A 19,917-nucleotide genomic window follows, 5' to 3' on the forward strand; every position below is an offset into this window, starting at 1 on the left:
CTAAAACCTTCTGAAGGTCACTGAGGAGGGTGACCTTGACAACATATGTCAAGGTCAAGGTCATTGGCGAGTGCGATGTTAATAGGCATAATTACCCAGATCATATAAAGCTGTGCAAAAATGCAAATTAATTACTTGCTGAAGTAGAAAAACATTTCTATTTCTAACAAGATTAATTTCTTGATCTACATTAATTATAGATTACTATCCGCATTTAATTTAATTGGCGATCAATTTATCAAGTACCACAAAGTAAAAATGCACTTTCTGTGGTTCTTTTCTTTAAAACTATCTACGTACAATCTATTGCAATAACAAAAAATATCACAAAAATCAATAAACAGTTATAAAAAAATTACATCTTAATTGCTTCAATACTTTTCTCGAAAAAAAATTCTTGAAAGACATCCGACCTAACAAAATAGAATACCCCTTTAACAATATAAATTATTGTTATTAGATATAACATATGATATATATTATATATAATCTTTTAGTAAGCACATGTTATCTATAAATAGTTTATTAGAATTATTTAATTTAAAAGTTTAAATTTCTTCCTCAATTTCGAACTATAGTTTGGTTTCATATACTTAAATTCTCAGATGTGTTAGGTGATAAATAAAAGGTTCTGATAATGTATGTACCAGATCAATTATTTAAAAAAATGTAGTGTACAAAGAAATATATAGAAAAAGGATAAATATGCAGACCTGTTCGTTCGTTGTGCTAATCGCTGCAAGCTGTTCCTGCAAGGTGCGTACTCTTCTCTCAGCACCCGCCAGCTCTGCTTGCACGGCCGTGACATTGGTGTTGCCACTACCGGTACCAGCTTTTGCCAACTCGCTCCGTAATTTGTCTACATAACTTTGTTCCTTTTCCAACATAAGCTGAAATGTATGAACTCTCTGCGTTTCTAGCTGACGCTTCTTCTCGAGCTGAAAAAATAAGAGCAATGTTTTTGAGACTCAACCAGAATTACTTATCATCTTTTTAATTACACATTCGGTAATACAATTCGATAAAAGATAATTTTGTATATAACTTTTCAGCGTTAAAAATTTTGTTACTAATCGCCATTTGGTACGCAATAAAAAAAAGAAGTTTATAATAAATGACACTATTACACAACAACACAGCAGGAAATGAAAAATTTTGCACGCTTAGATTAGATACTCGAAGTTACTAAAATGCTACAACTTGCAACATCCTCATTATTCGGTGCTCTATGAGAGACCTTTATTTATCTATAAAGAGGCTACTTTTGATTGGTCATTTTTCTTCAAAAACAAGAGAAAGAAAGAGAAAGAGATATATGAAAGAAAGAGAAAGCAATATGAATGTATATCGCTTTCTCTTTCTTCCTTATATCCTTTTCTCTCGCAGGATTTTGAAGAAATCGCCTGATGGCCAGTCTCTGATTATAGGGTCTATCTCTAATACGTATAATAATGTTACGTAGCCTTAAAAGCCTGATCTACAATATGCTCTTTGGTTCTTGTTTTGTGTTTTGTCTTTTGTTCTTTGTTTCTTGTATTTTTGTCACATGAAGTTGAATGGAGCCAAGGAACATCGCCATATAACCTCAATTAACGTTACGCTAGTGCAGTTCATAGAGCTCACTATCGCTATCACGCTATTGGCTCTATAAACAGTGTTGGTAAGCGTTCTGCGTTTGCGTTTATAACCCTACACGGAAAAAATTTTGCGATTGTTGCAGCGCAAACCGCAGATGAGTTTCGCGTTCACGATTAGAAACAAATGCTTTCTTTTTTTGGGACAGCTGCTCTCCCAAACTTGCGACGACTGCGATCTGAAAACGTTGGTAATGCAAATTACCAACTGCATTACCAACGGTTTCAGATCGCAGTCGTCGCAGTTTGGGAGAGTAGCTGTCCCAAAAAAAGAAAGCATTTGTTTCTAATCGTGAACGCGAAACTCATCTGCGGTTTGCGCTGCAACAATCGCAATTGCGTCAGCAACTGCCCCGAAATTTTTTCCGTGTAATAGCGTCTCCCCGAACGCACGAGGTTCGGCGTGAGTCGCCATACGAGACGGAAGTGTGTCTTGTGCGCTTGGCTTATCTTGTTTTGAGCATTGTTCTTTTTGGTCGTGCGCATAGTAGTGTGTCGATCCGGGGGGGTGTTCATAAATAATAATTTTGCCTGCCCCCCTCTCGGAGGGGGAACGATTATTTATCGCCATCAGAACCTTGAATATGGCGGAACGAAGTAACACGCAGTTCGTGTGTGATAGCCCTCACACCTCTGACGATAAGATACATAACACGTCAAATAAGAAAATGAGACGTAGTATCTCTGAACAAGAGTTTGAAGCAATCACCAAAGACCTTAAGAAAGAAAAGAATACTTCGGAGACGGATTGGAACCTAGCAAGAAACCGAAGACATCACTCCTCTAAAAAACAGAGGGACGAAAAAGTGAATAGAAGACGTAATGTAGTCTTCAACGCAGGTGATCCTACCCCGAGGATATGGAAGTGGACGTAGGACATGCCGATAATAGTAAAGATGCTCAGAGCCATGAACTTTTGATAAACCAAGCGTCCCTGAGCAGTAGTAAGGATAATATTGACGACGTTGCCTGTGCGACGAATCAACGTAGTAATAATGAAAAAACGGCGAGCCGAAGTGGATCACGTGATGCCGGCGTGAATAACAGTCCGCCCGATACGCTCCCTGACAGGTAAATTTATGTTGTATGTGGTACTGAGTTGAAAAAATTTTCAACATGCGACCCCGCTAGAAACCCAGCAATTTGTTAGGTTCGACGAGGATTTCCGAGGTAAAGCAAAAATCGCTTTGAAGCTCCCTCCCGATCAGACCTCTACCAAAAAAGATAAGACGTTAATTAAAATATGGATGGTTCTCTCGGAACCACCAAACTTGTCCAATATCGGTCGTTATGACAAACCATTTTTCGGCTGAGCCAGTTTTTAAGACGTATATTGACGCTACAAATGCCTTGAATAAAATTGAAAAGCTTCCGGATCCAAAAAACGTGAAAGCTTTATTAGAACAATGCTCGGTCATTTGTAAAGGCGTTATATCGGCGTGGCTCTCGTCGCGTCCTGAGCTATGGTCGGTACGTCAGGATAGATCTAACATTATCAAGCTTGAACATATGTACCGACGTAAGTGGGATAATATGGATAAGAAATCGGTCTTATTGGGGACGGATAATATCATTATTACCCTAAAGGACGAGAGTACCTGTGATTTAAAAATTTTTACCAACGGTGTTGGTCTTAAGGGGCGAGTCAGATATGTAGATCCAGTCGCGATTATTATAAACAGTCTGATTTGCGTGCTGGCGAAATCTTGAAGGAAAAAAGAGGTATTCTCGTGTCCGCTGCCCGAAACGGGGCCGCTTGGTCACGGGCTATGAGTGACGGGGCTATTGCGGACGAGGCGGGTGAAGAGCCGAGCTCCGCTCGCACTAATTCTGCGCGATCTAACGACTGGATTCTCGTCAGGGAGGCGATCGCTAGAATTTTGCAATTGTTACAAAGAATCTCGGAGGCCCGGGATATTTTATTAAACGCTATTGACGGTACGAATGACTACGGTCGGACAAAGGGTAAGTCTCTTTCGATACATCTAGTGATACTAAAGATTATAGGAGAAGCGTATCAAGAGTCCGCGAAGAGAAGGGAATGGAGAGACGTAATATGGATGATAGGTTTAACGATTCTTTAAGGGGCTTTCCCGAGATAAGAAGTAATGAGGTCTCACACACCTCTCTTTGTATTAAATTTCAAGCTTTTATTCTGGAATTGTCGTGGCTATAAAAGCAAAACGAGCTCTCCAAGCATATATTGGACTATGATATCATTGTCCTCACAGAAACCAAATGTTCTGGCAATAACCGAGTCTACTTTTCAGGATACAAAACTCTGCACAGCCAAAATCTGCTAAGAAGCGGCGGAGTTACGGTGTCGATTCGGTCTCACATTGAGTTTGAAATGATGCGTAACACTAACATCCTTCCTTTTGGTTATGATACAGTGGGTATCAGAACAAAAAATTTTAACCGCAACTTGAACATTATAGTGGTATACAGACATTTACAGGAATCTATCGTCCCGCGGGATCTCCGGTCTTTGTGCGATTTGGCTGGAAACAGCGAGGACACCATTATCCTGGGTGACCTGAACGCCCATAATACTGTTTAAAATTGTGATTTTACCAATGGTAATGGTGAGATATTGTTCAATACTATGAACAATAAAAAATTTTTGGTAATTATGCAGTATAGGGGAAGCACCTCCGATGACCTTGACCTTGACATATGTTGTCAAGGTCACCCTCCTGAGTGACCTTCAGAAGGTTTTAGCCGTCGCTCGTTTTTTATTAAAAAGTTATTAACAAAAATAAGTTTGGCGACCTCGCCGATTTTAATGACCTTGATATATGTTGTCAAGGTCATGACCCCGAGTGACCTTCAGAAGGTTTTAGCCATCGCTCGCTATTCGTTAAAAAGTTATTAACAAAAAAAGTTTGGAAAATATAGTATATATAAGTGCATATATAAGTTAGTTGACGAGCTTTAAACACTTAAATACTTTTAAAGCGCGTCAACTAACCTATGTAGGTTAGTGATCAACGATTTACTGCTTTAAATGTTGTGTTTTGGTAAAGCAGCGACTTTTTCGCAAAATAAAGTATTCTCTGCTTTAACAAAAAGACTTCAATTTATCAACAATTTACTGGTTTAAATGTTGTGTTTGGTAAAGCATATAAAGTTATAGAAGTTGTGATTTTCTTTAAAGCAGGGCACACACACACGTATATATTAGTTATTTATGCCTTCTAATACTCAAAATAACTGCTATATTTTCCAAACTTTTTTTGTTAATAACTTTTTAACGAATAGCGAGCGACGGCTAAAACCTTCTGAAGGTCACTCAGGAAGGTGACCTTGACAACATATGTCAAGGTCAAGGTCATCGGAGGTGCTTCCCCTATACTGCATAATTACCAAATTTTTTTGTGTCAATGTCGACACGAAGTCCAGAGTGGGCTTTCGTGGTCAGCGGGATTCCAACCTGGATCTATTATTTGGAACCGAAGGTGTCATAAATAGAATTGACTGTCAGCAGCTGGAGAAAACTTGGGGCAGCGATCACTACCCTATTTCTTTTTCATTTGATTATCAGGAGCAGATCTACAGAAAAGTTATAAACCCAAAAAAAAAAAAAAAAACGATCTGGTCACAGTTTCGCGTCTTGGTGGATGAAGATATTAAAGCCACGTTGCTCCCGTTTGGTCAAACGTACTTCAGACATCCGGGCATCTATGTGCGTAGGTGAATATACTTTGGCGGCTTTTTTGGACGTTTCGTCAGCGTACGATAACGTGGCGTACCGCATCATGGTGGACAAATTGAAGGCACTCAATTGCCCTACAGGTATACGTAAATTTATCAATAAATGGCTTTACCTGAGAACGGTACAATTCACGAGAATTTGTTGATCGTCGTCTTCAAAAGGCTCCCGCAGGGTGCCGTTCTGAGTCCAGCAATTATTCTCTATTCACTGAAGGTCTGTGTTCTGATTTACCAGAGGGTGTGAAAGCCATAGAGTTTGCTGATGACATTGAACTTTATGTATCCGGCCCTAATCGGCGGCGTAATCGGCTTCTCCTTCAACGTGCAGTTAATCAGATCGCCGAAAAATTGAGTAAGATCGGTCTGGATGTTGAACCGAAAAAGACGGTTCTTGTGGAATTCTCAAAATGCGGCGGCTTGGACAGAACTCTGAGTATGCAGGTTCAGAATTGTGTAGTATTCAACATCAGGGAGGGAAAATTCCTTGGAATCTGGCTGGATAACGGCCTCAAGTTTTATCGCCAGGTTCAAGAAGTGAGAGGAAAGGTTAATAGAGCAAATTCCGTTTTGAAATATTTATGTAAGGTTTCGAAGGGCATAAAGGTTAACACGGCTCTTATCGTGTACAAGAGTCTGGTGAGATCTATAACTGCGTACGGCAATTTTGTATATTATCCCAGGGAAAGTGCTTATCAGCTCAAGCTGGAAAGAACTCAATATATGGGTATTCGCACGGCTTTGGGACACAAAAACAGCACCCTAATGTTATCGTTGCGGAAGCCAAAGTGAGACTGATTAGAGATCGGGCCGAGATGCTTGCTAGGAATTTCGTCGGCAAGACTATTGCATACAACGACATTGGCTTGTGTCACAAGCTGCAACGACTCTACGAAAGAGGAAACTTTGCCCTTTATCGTCAGCCAACGTAAAAATTGTCCCTACTGTCTCTTGTTTGGAAGAAATACATCCCATTCAGAGTAGGAATAGGTCAACCTAGAAAATTCGAAATTTTTCAAGGGTCTTTCAATGCACACACATACAAGGCTGTGGTTGACAACTCAATTGAAGAATTTAGAAAGACTAATAACAAGTACTCTGACGAGGTACTCATCCGTGATGTAATTTTTAAATATGACGTAAGACCTTCGTCGGAGATTATTTTTACAGAGGGTCATATAATGAGTCAAATTGCGCTACTGGCGGTAGTATCGTTATTAGTGACCAAGAAATCGCATATAAAAGGCTTCCTAAAGTGTGCTCATCCTTCACCGCTGAGGCGCTCGCCATTAAGTCCTCTTTGGAATTGATGGTCCTTCAGAGGGACCACAGAAACAGACATATTATGATTTTGTCTGACTGTAAGTCGGCTCTTGAGGCTATACGCAACAATCATTTAAATGTACATAAGAATCGCTACATTACGGAGGCTAGACTTCATCTGTATAGTTTGAAGAGAAACTACGATAGAAAAGTCGTACTCGTCTGGATCCCGGCTCACGTTGGTATCGCTGGGAATGAAATAACCGATAGTCTTGCTAAGGAGGCTGCGCGTGAGAAGGGTGACTCTGGAATCGAGGTGCCCGTCGGGGACCTGATGGCATATGCCAGGAAAGAGACATGGGACTCTACTCAGGAATCACCAATCAGAGATTCCGAATATAAGGGTATCTTCTATTTTGAGAATTTCTACGACAAACAGGCACTGAGACCTTGGTTCTGTAAAATTAACGCTGAGAGATATTTCGTGACTCTTATCAATAGATTGAAAGCCAACCATTACAACCTCGGAGTTTCCTTAAAGAGAAAAGGCTATGTGGATGAAGAAAGGTGCAAATGTGGCTACGAGCGTGAGAATTTGGATCACATTTTGTAACGATGTAGTAGATATGATTTGAGGGTGAATATAGATGAAGAACTCAGAACGGAGGGATATGTTGCGAAGATAAATACACACAATTATCTTATTAAGAGAAAAGATTGGAATATAATATATATAGTTTTTAAATTTTTAAAAAAGATCGGCAAAGTTATATAAGGTATGTTGTGTATCAAGTTTTGAGTTGTTTATTTTGGGCTTAATTTTGTGTCAGTTTACCCAATCGGGTATAAGGCACCGTAATCTCCCTCACCCGGAGGAAACTTTCAAACCCCCCCCCTCCCCAAACGCACCTAGTGACAAATTCTGTCGATTGTCGGTAAAATAGTGCGTAAGAAGGCAGAGAAGCAACAAGCAAAGAGCAGAAAACAGAAAGCAAAGAGCACATTGTAGATTAGCCTTTCTTTAGAAGTATATACAGCAAACAGTTGGCTGCTTTTTTGATAAAATCACTTTCTTTTATAACGAGTTAAATTCTAATTACTTTAAAACATTCTTATCCATAATTTTCAAAAAAGAATTTTTTCAGATAATTAGTTGTAGAGATTATCTCAGTCTGCTCTTCGTAAAAAAGACCAGCTCAAAAAATCCTGTAAAAAATATTATCAGCCAACGATAGTAACTAGAAAATTTTTTCCAACGCCACTTCTTCAAATAAGCGGTATTTTCGAAAAAAAATAAGTTACACGCACTGCAAATTGCAATGATTAAAAATTATTTTTTAGTTGGATCTTTTTGACATTCAAGTCGAGTAGTTTCACATGCAAGTATTTTCCGTGTTGCAAAAATATATAAGAAGGGAAAAATATAAATTATATATTTTTTTAAATATGTCCACTATCCGCACACTATTGCTTTTGAGAATTTTAGAACTTTTATACATAGTTTAATTTATCTTTAAATAAGTTTTAATTTTGTTATTAAAAAATTATAGAATTCTTAGAAATAATAGTAAATAGCACAGTCATTTTGAAAAATAAATTTCCAAAAAATATGGAATATAGATATATTCTACATTTAAAGTTTAAGGGATTCACTCAAAAATGAAAAAAACAATTTTTGTGATTTTTTTCTCATAAACAAAAAAATCTAGAAACTTGTAATTTTGTATATGTATTTGTTACTATGTTATTATTTTCAATTCTATCACGTTTAATATAAAAATAACTAATATTTATTAAATATTAATTTCTAAATCATGCGGTTCTTATGTGAATTAAAATATTTGTACACGCTCCTAATCGCCTACGCTTTGGTTTCATTCCTGATCTTGCTGCATAAGAAGCAGAAGCGCAGAAAAACAAAGAACAATTAATACATTTTACACTTTATATTTACGTCAACTGGTTGCGGGCCCGTAATTCGAGTGTTACACGGAGCACCGCCCGCCGGTGCGGTGGACGCTCGATGAAGAGAGGTCGTTGGTTGCGAGGGAGACATGTTTCCGGCCGCCGACAGACTGACCGGACGTTGATGCTGCTGACTCGTAGCGCCGACTACCCCGACTTGCAGACCAGAGGTTGTTGTTGCTGTGGTCACTGTTGCTATCGCTGCTACTGCTGCCGCGTTGCTCGACGTCACTGGTTTCTGCTGCACCGTCAGTACTACTTGCGTTGATGCTGCAACAAAGTTCAAAGAAAGGATTTATTTGAAACAATCAAAATATCAATTTTTTGTATTTTAGAAAATAAAGTAGTGTAGGGATCAAAATAGTCCATCCAATATACGACCGTTACATCTTCGGTATTCGGTGTTATTATTGTTTGTGGACAAAAGGTCGATTCCGAAGCGAGCGGCACGACCTAACCGATCGCGCGAGACACGGGGAGTCGAGCGTTAACCAAGAACGAAGACGAACGAAAATAGCCCGAAGTCTCCATAGTAAATAATCTGTCATCCGAGACAGCGATCACCAAAATAAAATTCTTGTTCTCAACTTTCGGCTATCCAATCCACCTGGTGACCGACAACGGCACTGCTTTTACGAGCAAAAAATTCAAAAATTTTTGCATAACAATTGGCGCGAGACAATTTTACACCACCGCACTTGTCGGCCACCAACGGTGCAGCCGAACGTTTTGTCACCTTCAAATCACACATAAAGCGCATCGTGAAAAGCGGGCATACCCTCGACTATGCAGTAAACTTATTCTTGATAGACTATCATACCACGCCGCATAAATGGCGATTTTTTGCGTGACTCTGGTATAAGGAACCAAAGGGTAGCAAACTGCACCAGAACTAATAGCAACTACCGATAGCAACTTTGGTATATGTACCAAACCATACCAAACGATCACCAAAAGTCGCCTAAAACGGGAGTGACGCAGGCTAAACTCCTACTAGGCCAAGATATACAAAACCGTTTCTCACTGCTAAGACCAAGTCCATTGGAAGAAGTTAAGCGCGAACAAGACAAAAAAAATCACGGAGGAAAGAGAAGCGTTTTTCAAATCGGACAAAAATGTATGGTATGTGATCATCGCCTAGAAAGTAAAAAGTGGGTCCCGGCAATAATTATAAGCGAATCGGTACCGAACACAACTACATCGTAGAGGTAGAAGAAATGAAATGGAAGCTTCATGTAAACCAAACCTAATTCAACCCAAGTGACATGTATTTCAAAGAAAGATATGAAAAATCTTTAAACTGCGCCAATTTCAAAGAGAATATATATATTGTTTTGAAAAATAATTGTGTAACTACTTTTTTTACAAGTTTTTACAAGCAACCAAGTTTTTTACAAGAAAAATTTATTTTATTTTGATTAAACATTTTTATTTTATACTGTTACCTGTTTAATTATTTGTGATTAAAATAGTTCTTTGTAATATTATAATTTTGTTAAGGAGAATTAAGAATCTATTACCACTTGGGTTGGAATAGGAAGACCCTTGAATGGGAACACAAAGATATGTACCACTTGGGTTTTATTTTTTAAAAGTAGTTGCACAACAATTATTTTTCAAAACAATATATATATTCTCTTTGCAATTGGCGCAATTTAAAGATTTCACATCTTTCTTTGAAATACATATAACTTAGGTTAAATTAGGTAATATTGTGATATAATAATTTTGTTAAGGAAAAGTAAAGCTACTACCATTAGGTTGGATTTTGGCGCCTTTTTTACCTTTTTTGAAAAAAGTAATTTTGTACTGATATCACGCGTTTTGTAGTATAAAGCAGGAATCGACAAAAAATTTTCATTTTTTATTTTTTAATTACTCACAAAATTAGCAATAACAACAAATTCAATTTTTATTGAATTAGCAAATTAGTAATGTAACAAAAAATTACTAATTACGCAAAAATTAATAATATTTAGATAAAAGTGAATTACGCATTATTTAAAAAATTAGTAATTCGTAAAAAAAAAATTTCTAGTTACGTCAAAATAAGTATAGTATTTAGGTAAAAATAAATTAACTTTTTTTTCAAATTGGTAATTAGTAGAAATAAATTTTTTAAATATTATTAAAATAATTATAGTTTGTCAAAAATAAATTACTACTTATTTGAAAATTAATAATTTTCAAATTTTGTGTATTTTGTAAAAAAGATCCTCAAAAAGAAAATTATCACTTATTCCGTTTGTTTATAATTAATATTTAAAATATCACAATGTCGGTAAGTAAAGAAATAATAATTTATGGATATATATTTCGCTTCTTATTATTAGATCGTATGTTATTTACAACTTCATTCAATTATATATTTAAAAATTATAATCTTTGTTAAAGCAGAAAATAGTAGAAAGCATAAATACAGAGTATTCTCTGCTTTTTTTTAACTGAAACCACAAACTGTTGTCTGTTTTAATTGCGATCCTTTAAATTTTTATCCCAAAACATTTTTTCGAATATTTAGGCCACCTATTCGCATTACCAATCACATACCTTTAACTGCAAGCAAGAACTATTATTAATTTGTTCTACCTATATCTATACTATTATTATAAAGCAACAGAGTTTGTAGCTTTTTTTTTGTTCCCTATGATCTCGAAAACCAATGGGCCAAATTTTTACTAAAAGTATATGAAATAAGGGTAGAATTTTCCGGGGAGTGTTATAGAGTGTAGTTTTTTGTTACCGATTTTCTGGAAACCGGTTTTTTTTAACTTTTCTAATTTTTAGAGAAATGACCGAATTTTAAAGAATTGTATATAAAACAGGGGTAAAATTTCCCGGGGAGTGCTGTAAACTGTATAGTTTTTCGTTACCGATCTTTTTGGGAATCAATATCTTTTCGGAAATCGGTTATGAAATTTTTCTATACTATCTTTACTATATTGTAATAAAGAGACAGAGTTTGTAGCCTTTTTTTTGTTTGCTATGATCTCGAAAACCATTTGACCAAATTTTTACCAAAAGTATATAAAATAGGAGTAGAATTTTCCGGGAAGTGTTATAGAGTGTACAGTTTTTCGTTACCGATCTTTTTTTCAATTTTTCGGGAAATAATTGACCGAATCTTCCTGTGATGTTATTTTTTGACCCGGTATTTATTTCGAAAGTCGCTTTCGGGAAATAATTGACCGAATCTTCCTATGATGTTATTTTTTGACCCGGTATTTATTCTTTTTGAGTAGAGACTAAATAGCAAAATAACAAAAGCTACGCGTATGAAAGCCATGCATATGAGGTCGCGAGCGAAGCCGCGGGGCATGCTAGTTAAATATAATATATCAATCAGATACTATGTTGAAGTTGTAAATAGCATAGTACTGTAGAAAGCAAGATCCCGAGATATGCGTTCGCGCGCCTTTAATCGACTTATCCAACTATCGCGAGCGTGCGATTAATAAAAAGGAACACGTCGCTAGGGGCAACGCGTGTGGCTAAATTCGAGTCAGAAGTAGTTCGGCTTTGAATTTTTTAAGACGTCGCGTATTTCTCTTACAGTACGATCTAATTAAAGTAAGACGCGAAATACATATCCCTAAATTATCGTTTCAATTATCATTTCCTTAAGGCCGGTTTTCACACGCAATGATTAGTGACGCCAATCCATGCCAGTCGACTAACGCCAGTAAAAACTTGTAAACACTTGATACAAACTGGCGCTAGTAATGTGGCGTTTACTGGCGGTTATTGGCCAAACCATATAACCTCAAAATTTGAGATTATATGCTTGCTATCATTTACTGTGTGTTTAATAAATGTTAAGTATTTTCCATATTATACGCCAATCACTGTGTAAATACTTGTGAGTTTGCTAGTCGGTTCTGGCGCCAATGAATTCCAGTCAGTTGGCGCCACTAATCATTGCGTGTAAAAACCGGCCTTTACTTACTAACATCATAATATTTTAAATATTAATTATAGAAACAAACAAGAGGAGACGGCTGGTCTAGTGAGTAGAGCGCCAGATTTGTAATTTGGAGCAAGTTGCAATAGCCGGGTTCGAATCCCGATAGGCCACTGAGAATTTTCTCAAGAATTTTCTCAAGAAAAACGCTGCCCCCTGGAAACTGGGCTCCGTCTTTCGGAAGAGACGTTAAACCTTTGGTCCAAAGGGTTAAAGTGAGAGGAGAAGGGTAGCATTGTGGAGGTTTGGGTAACGTTCCTAAGAAAAAACGCCTTGCAAACCCTGCAGGAATAAGCAATAAAGATAGTTTAGTTTACAGAAACAAACAAAGAATCTTTTTTACTACACAAAATTTGAAAATTTCAAAGAAATCGGAGAGGGTGCTGTTATACTACATATTTACCAAAATTTATTTTATTATTGCTAATTTCGTGAATAATTAATATTTCCAGACATCAAGGTATAAAATCAACGTCTATCATAATAATAGACTTGATTCAACTAATATTTTAGCATAATTTGCCTATAATACGAATTGCGCTACAGATCACTTTCTCGTTCTCTTTAACTTTTACAAGACAGCATATATATGTACGTACGTGTGCAACTTTGGATATACCTTCCTTCTTAAAGATCGCCTCGGCGTCAGCTTCCTGCGGTCAATGTATGTTATTGATCACTATCACTATTGGACATCTGTCACGACTGTCACTATTCATTTCTAGGTTATAACTACTGAGTGCGTTGTGCGTTAAGCGCTAAGCGCACACGTACATACATATATTAAAAACTCATACGTCTGCGTAATAAATAATATACAAATATACACCGTACACTCTCTCGCTTGCTCACTCTCTCAATTCACTCTCATTGTCTCACTCATTCTATCACTTTCTCGCTCCCTCACTCTCTCAGTCGCTACACACTACACACGCAATAATTAGTGACGCCAACTGACTGGCATTCATTGGCGCCAGCAACCGACTGACAAACTCACAAGTGTTTACACAGTGATTGGCGTGTAATATGAAAAATATTTAACATTTATTAAACACACAGTAAATGACAGCAAGCATATAACCTCAAATTTTGAGGTTATATGCTTTGGCCAATAATCGCCAGTAAACGCCACATTACTAGCGCCAGTTTGTATCAAGTTTACACTTGTATTTTTACTGGCGTTAGTCGATTGGCGCCACTAATCATTGCGTGTGTAAACTCCCCTTTACGCTCTCAATGCATCTGCTGGGCGCCAGCAAACTCTTACGTCAGAAAATGCAACCGTATAAAAAAATCATGTATTTAGGACATACTAAAAACTCGTGCGTTCGCATAAATGTACGATAGTGTCTCGCGCTGCACGTGTACTTGGCGCGAGACACTACCGTATCTCTTGATGTTAGAATGTAGCCAAGCATTAAACAAAGTTCTTAGCACTAGTTCTTAAGGATGATCGAGTCCGATCCCTGAGAATTAAAAAAATATCAGAAATTGATTAACATCGATGAGCATGTTCTTTTAAGACTTCCTACAGCTTCCATAAAAATTTGAAATTAATTAGGACGCTCAATATCGCGATTTTAATTTAACACGTGTTCTTATGGGAAACTACATTCTTTTGAATAAACCAGTTAAATACACTAATAACCATGTTGTAGACCTTGATCAATTTTTTTTAAGGGTATAGTATATTAATCAAAGAAAAACTTATTAAAATTTCAGAACTTTTAGGACGTTTGTTTTCGAGAAATTAATTAAAGCATCACGAAATTCGGCTATTCTCAAGAAGTATCAATCAAGCATTGGCGTAAGAGCGGCAACGTCGCAAACAACTGATCTCTCTATCTCAGTCTCTCGCTTCATATTCTCTATCATTTCTTCACATTCTGTGAGTATCGAGTTAACCTTTAAGGTTTTTTAAAAACATTATCTCATCCGAGGATAAACTAAAATATTCCCTTAAAATCATTATTAGATATACACATTTTGATTGAACGGCATCGTAAAAGGTGATAAAATAAATAACACAACCAACAACTACATAACCTGAACTGTCAAATTCTGCTTTGATAATCAGTAAATGGTTAGGTTATTTTACGCGAGGCTTGCCAACGTATTTTTTTTTTTTTTCTAAAGTTACATATGCAGAGCATTTTCACTTCCAAAAGTTAGCCAAAGAAAAATAGAATATTCGCAAATTCAGCCAAAAAAATGGCTCAGCAATCAAAAATACTTTTCCAGATGATCATTTTTGGCCCTGGCTACCATCTGATACATTTTCAAGCCTTTCGATGAGTTTTGAACAAAGATATTCCGGAGTTTTTAATTTCAATCACTTTTGTCTACGATTGTACGACTCGAACATCGTTAATACTAGTCAACATCGAGTCTTATTATCTTTTTTTTTCTTAATTTTTTTAGCAAAAGGGGTAAAATGTGTTTTCACGGATTCCTCAATATCTCTTAGGCCCGATATCGACTTGGTTTTTGCTTACAAAAATTACCCGTATAAATGCTTAAAAACATAATTCATGATTTTGCCCTAAAGGAGTAAATCTAGATTCGGGGAAATTATAGAATCTTCACATACCATAGCGAAGCATGGATATCAAGCTAGTTATGTATAAAAATGAAATTTTATTTAAGCTTAGAAAACTTATATATAAAATCTGTCTTTCTTTTTATAAATAACATTTTCAGTTTAAAAAAAAATTATATGGTACTAACGTTATATGGCAGCATAAAATTGTTACCATTTCAACTCATCAAAATATTTTTTTCGAGTATTTTTCAATACCTAAAAGAATTTTCATTTCTGTTTATATAAGCGTGTGTAATATAAGTTTCAAGTACTAGCTATCAATCTATTACTTGTTTTATAAATAAATAAACGGTTGCTTTTGGTAAACGTTCTTGGAGAAACGAGATAAAATAAATATACCTACTAAACGATTAATATAACAGTTGTATATAAAATTACATTTGTAAATTTTTAAATAAATATAGCAGGTGTGTTATTAAAAATATGCGAGGCGTATGCATATATGAGGAATACGTATATGTTATTAAAAATATATTAATATCTGTGCTTTCTATAACACTAAATAAAAAATTTTCAAATATTAATTTTCACGATTTTCAACACTTTCAACAACTTTATTCATAATAATAATATTAAATAATTCGAAATTTTATCGTATTCGTACCTGTTCCAAGTAATTCAACGTCTCTTAATCCCATTACTATACCTACATCAATATATCCAGAAATTACAATTGTTGACATATCCAAAAATATCATCATTAATCACAACATTGACAACAATTACAACGCACACTGTATATAAGTGTCAACTATCAACAATTAATAAGTATGAAATTTAAGCCACAAATCACAACATGTCACTCACAACATTATACGGTTCTGCGATATCTATGCGACTAGAGTATACACGATATTGCAAATACGTGTACATACACTTCTCTATGCGATCAACACGAGAGTGTAATAGTTGACACTGAAGTAGTCACTATAAACTTACGTGCTTACATCATTGGGCATAATTCTCATGCTTCTAGTTTTCATATGTGTGCGTCAGACAAATAATAATAATTATTTTTATAAAATTCTAAACAAATATTTATTAATTTCTGATCAAACTCCTATTCATATTATTCATAAAAAAGAAGCGACAAAAAAATGTGCAAATTAGAAACTTGCACATTGCTTCCTCATCATCACAGATCACTACCATTGCTCCTATTTTATTTTACTCATAAAGCTCCTCTATGAGGAAGCTTGTATTTTATTTGATGCATAATTATTAGTATTTATTAGTTTGGCTTCCTCATAGAGAAAAGTTTACGAGCAAAATAAAATAGGAGCAATAGTAGAGATCTGTAATGATGAGGAAGCAATGTACAAGTTTCTAATTTGCACACTTTTTTTAACTTTAAATTTAACCTTTTTATGAATTAAAAAAGGATCAACTTACAATTAATAGCACAAGTGGGGTTTTACAATTGACGTAATGTCAAATTTATGTTGACTTTGGGAGTTCAGGCTACATGGTCCATATATGTACTTTGCTTATGAACCTTGTTCGCGTATACAGCTAGATCTAATCAACCAAATCTTAAAGAATTATATTGTATAAAATAGAGGTAGAAAAGACTGAAGAATATAATAGAATTATAAATAGTCCAACATCTCAAAATTGGCGGAAGTTAGAGCAACCACAAACATTTCTCAAAAAATTCAAAATTTTATAAAGAACCTTTTTACCGATTATCGTCAAATTCAATACCAACCTTCTTTTAATGATATTCTATATAAAATTACATGTATAACTTATACATGTAACTTTTTAAGCAGAAATTGATAACTCCACCGATCTTCACCAAATTCAATATTTTCCTTAAATGATATTCTATCCATCAAATAACTTACACATTTTTTAAGCAGAAATCGGTAACGCTTTCACCAATCCTCGCAAAATTCAAAACAACCTTTCTTTAATAATACTCTATATAAAATTACATGTATATCTTATACATTTTTTAAGCAGAAATCGGTAATCCCTTCACTGGTTCTCGCCAAATTCAAAACAACCTTCCTTTAATGATACTTTATATGTAAGATTACATGTATAACTTGTACACTTTTTAGGCAAAAATCGGTAACCCCTTCACCGATCATTGCCAAATTCGACACCAACCTACCTTTAATGATACTCTATCCATACAAAAAATTTAAGTTCAATATCTCAAAATTTGTAAAAATTAGAGTAATCATATAGATTTTTTTAGATAGAAATCGGTGACCCCTTTATTATTAGCAATTTTTATTAATTCTATTATATTCTTCAGTTTTTTCTATCCCTATTTCATATAAATTCTTTAAGATTTGGTTAATCAGTTCTTGAGTTATTGAAATTCGGTAAATTTGGCGCACACACACATATGCATGCACGCACGCACACGCACGTACAAACGCACGGACATTTTTTTAAAATTACGATATTCCGATATTCCGTTTTAGAACATTCTGAACACATTGGCATCAAAAACTAAAAAAAAATTTTTTTTTGGTTTTTTCTATCCTTATTTCATATATAATTCTTCAAAATTTGGTTGATTAGATCTAGCTTTATATGCAATCACAAAGGTCCATATACAATGTTTATAAAAAAAAAAAGCTTCCTCTAAGAGGAAGCAATAAAATTGATAAATAATTAAATGTCTCCTAATAAGAATGAGATAAATTACTGACAGACTTGAGATAGCTCTATCTACTAAAAACTACAGCAGAATTATGTAATACACAAAACTATCCAATATCAACCAGTGTCTTACTTCCATGTTTGTAACAATGCTTTTATCGAATAATATTATTTACAAAATAAAAAATATTTATATCCAGAATTAATTTTATAAAATAGTTAAATACATTCAAAATCACACGGAAACTCTATTAGTAGAACACACAGAACTCTTGAAAATAAAAAAATTCTTTAAGAAAATAATGTTTCTCGTCAGAACATACTCTGCATAAAATACCTAAATAAGGTCAGAATTATTTCACAACACAAATATTGACGAAAATCGGCCAGTATCTCACCTATATCTTTTTTGAATAATAACAATTGTTTAAAAAATATAGAAACTAGTTTTCTTGTCAGAACACTACATAAAATATCTACATAAGGTCACAACAATTTTACAACAAACAGAATTGTCATAAATTGACCAGTGTCCCATCTTTTTGGAGTATAAAAATTACTTAATTTAAAAAATAATGCTTGTTATCAGAATGTGGCATGAAATGCTTAAGTAAAATCAAAACTACAGTAGATCTGTTTTATAACACACAGAACTATAAAAAATCTGCCAACCACCTATGTAAATTTGATCTATTTTCATAGTAAAAGCTTATACATTCTTCTTTTTTCTTCTGAAAAAAACATAAATATATTATGTATGTGAAGCTGGCGAAACTATTTGTGCAACTTATCATGAATTCTAGCACTATTGAAAAGGAAGCCAGAACTCTCAATAATGATTTGTGAGTTTTTGCAAAATAAGATACCAGCTTTACATACATAATATATTTATATCTTTTTCAAAAGAAAAAACGATTGTATAAGCTTTTACAACAAAAATAGATCAAATTTTTTTATAGATTTGTGATAAAATACAATTTTTACAAAAAAATCTCGTATATCTCAGAAATTATAATTTTGTTATATTATACTTTAGATTTAAAAAATTTAGAATTTTTTTAAAAATATAATAGCAAAATCTAGGGTATCTTATTTGTTGGCGGATAATGAATCAGAGTTTGTTTTATATAACGCGAGTTTATTCGGATTACTATATGATTACAATGATTACACGTGGTCAACCGTGCGACGCCAGAAAAATAACTAAACTGGATCTATAAGTATCAAAAATAGAATAGATAGGCGTTGGTAATATCGCGACTCGTTAGTTCGAGTGGAGCCACTTCGTATCTCCAACATTATTTGAAAAATATAATTTTAAACTGCTAATTATTATATTTCTATTTGCTCTCTAAAATCATAATCTTTGATATACTAACTTTTATTTTCTCGAAATTTTTATGTAATAGAACAATTTTTTCGCTGATTTCTCGTATGCTACAAAATTCTAGAAATTACTTTTTTTCAAAACAATTTCTCATTTTGAATAATTTGCTGTATAACAGTACTTTCCAAATAAGTAGATAAGTAGAATAAATAGACTAAAATTTATTGCAAACTAGATTTTTCGTCCGTGCTTCGCATGGGCTCAAAATCTACTCTCCTCTCCCCAAACTCACCCATGAATTAGGAGCACCAATAGAACCCCATAAAACCCCCAATTTTTAACCTCATAGTAGCCATCCCCATAAATCTTTTGGTACCAGTTTCATCAAAATCAACAACAAATTAGAAAAATTTTGGTACCAGTTTCAAGAAAATCAATCCATTAATAAAAAATTATCCATTAATAAAAAATTAAACTTATCCTCAAAAATTAAATTCTATTATATTCTTTAGTTCTTTCTACCCCTGTTTCATATATAATTCTTTAAGATTCGGTCAATTATTTTCCCAAAAATTATAAAAATTTCGGTACCGGCTTCTAAAAAATCAGTAACAAAAAATTATACACTTTATAGCACTCCTCGTAAAATTCTACCCCTACTTCATATAAAATTCTTTGAGATTCGGTCAATATTTCCCTAGAAATTGGAAAAATTTCTCAACCGGGACGAATAAATAGTTCGGAGTCAGACAGACATACAGACAGACATACAGATGTCAGGTACTTATAAATATGATAATATAGATGACTAGCTGGTTACCCGGGCTTCGCCCCG

At 34.7% G+C, this 19,917-nt stretch overlaps 1 protein-coding gene across 1 annotated transcript; it reads right to left on the reverse strand.

Moving 5' to 3' along the window:
• Positions 1–355: 355 nt before the first annotated feature.
• On the reverse strand, positions 356–15,776 carry LOC112463246. Its single transcript, XM_025029515.1, has 4 exons — positions 15,741–15,776; positions 8,563–8,843; positions 679–938; positions 356–413 (listed from the first exon to the last, which is right to left on the reverse strand). The coding sequence occupies exons 1-4, from the start codon at positions 15,772–15,774 to the stop codon at positions 356–358; spliced, it is 633 nt and encodes a 210-aa protein (XP_024885283.1). The 5' UTR covers positions 15,775–15,776.
• Positions 15,777–19,917: the final 4,141 nt, after the last annotated feature.

The sequence above is a fragment of the Temnothorax curvispinosus genome, unplaced genomic scaffold (genome assembly GCF_003070985.1).
Source record: "Temnothorax curvispinosus isolate PA1 unplaced genomic scaffold, ASM307098v1 QBEX01013131.1, whole genome shotgun sequence".
In the NCBI taxonomy this organism is placed as follows: Eukaryota; Metazoa; Arthropoda; class Insecta; order Hymenoptera; family Formicidae; genus Temnothorax; species Temnothorax curvispinosus.

Bases quoted from the DNA above. Each gene is read 5' to 3' on its own strand.
- LOC112463246 (XM_025029515.1), bottom strand. From the start codon at position 15,774: ATGGGATTAAGAGACGTTGAATTACTTGGAACAG. The intron at 8,844-15,740 runs GTACGAATACGA...ACTTTGTTGCAG, and splicing joins CGTTGAATTACTTGGAACAG to CATCAACGCAAGTAGTACTG. The intron at 939-8,562 runs GTAAATATAAAG...TTATTTTTTCAG, and splicing joins CGGGCCCGCAACCAGTTGAC to CTCGAGAAGAAGCGTCAGCT.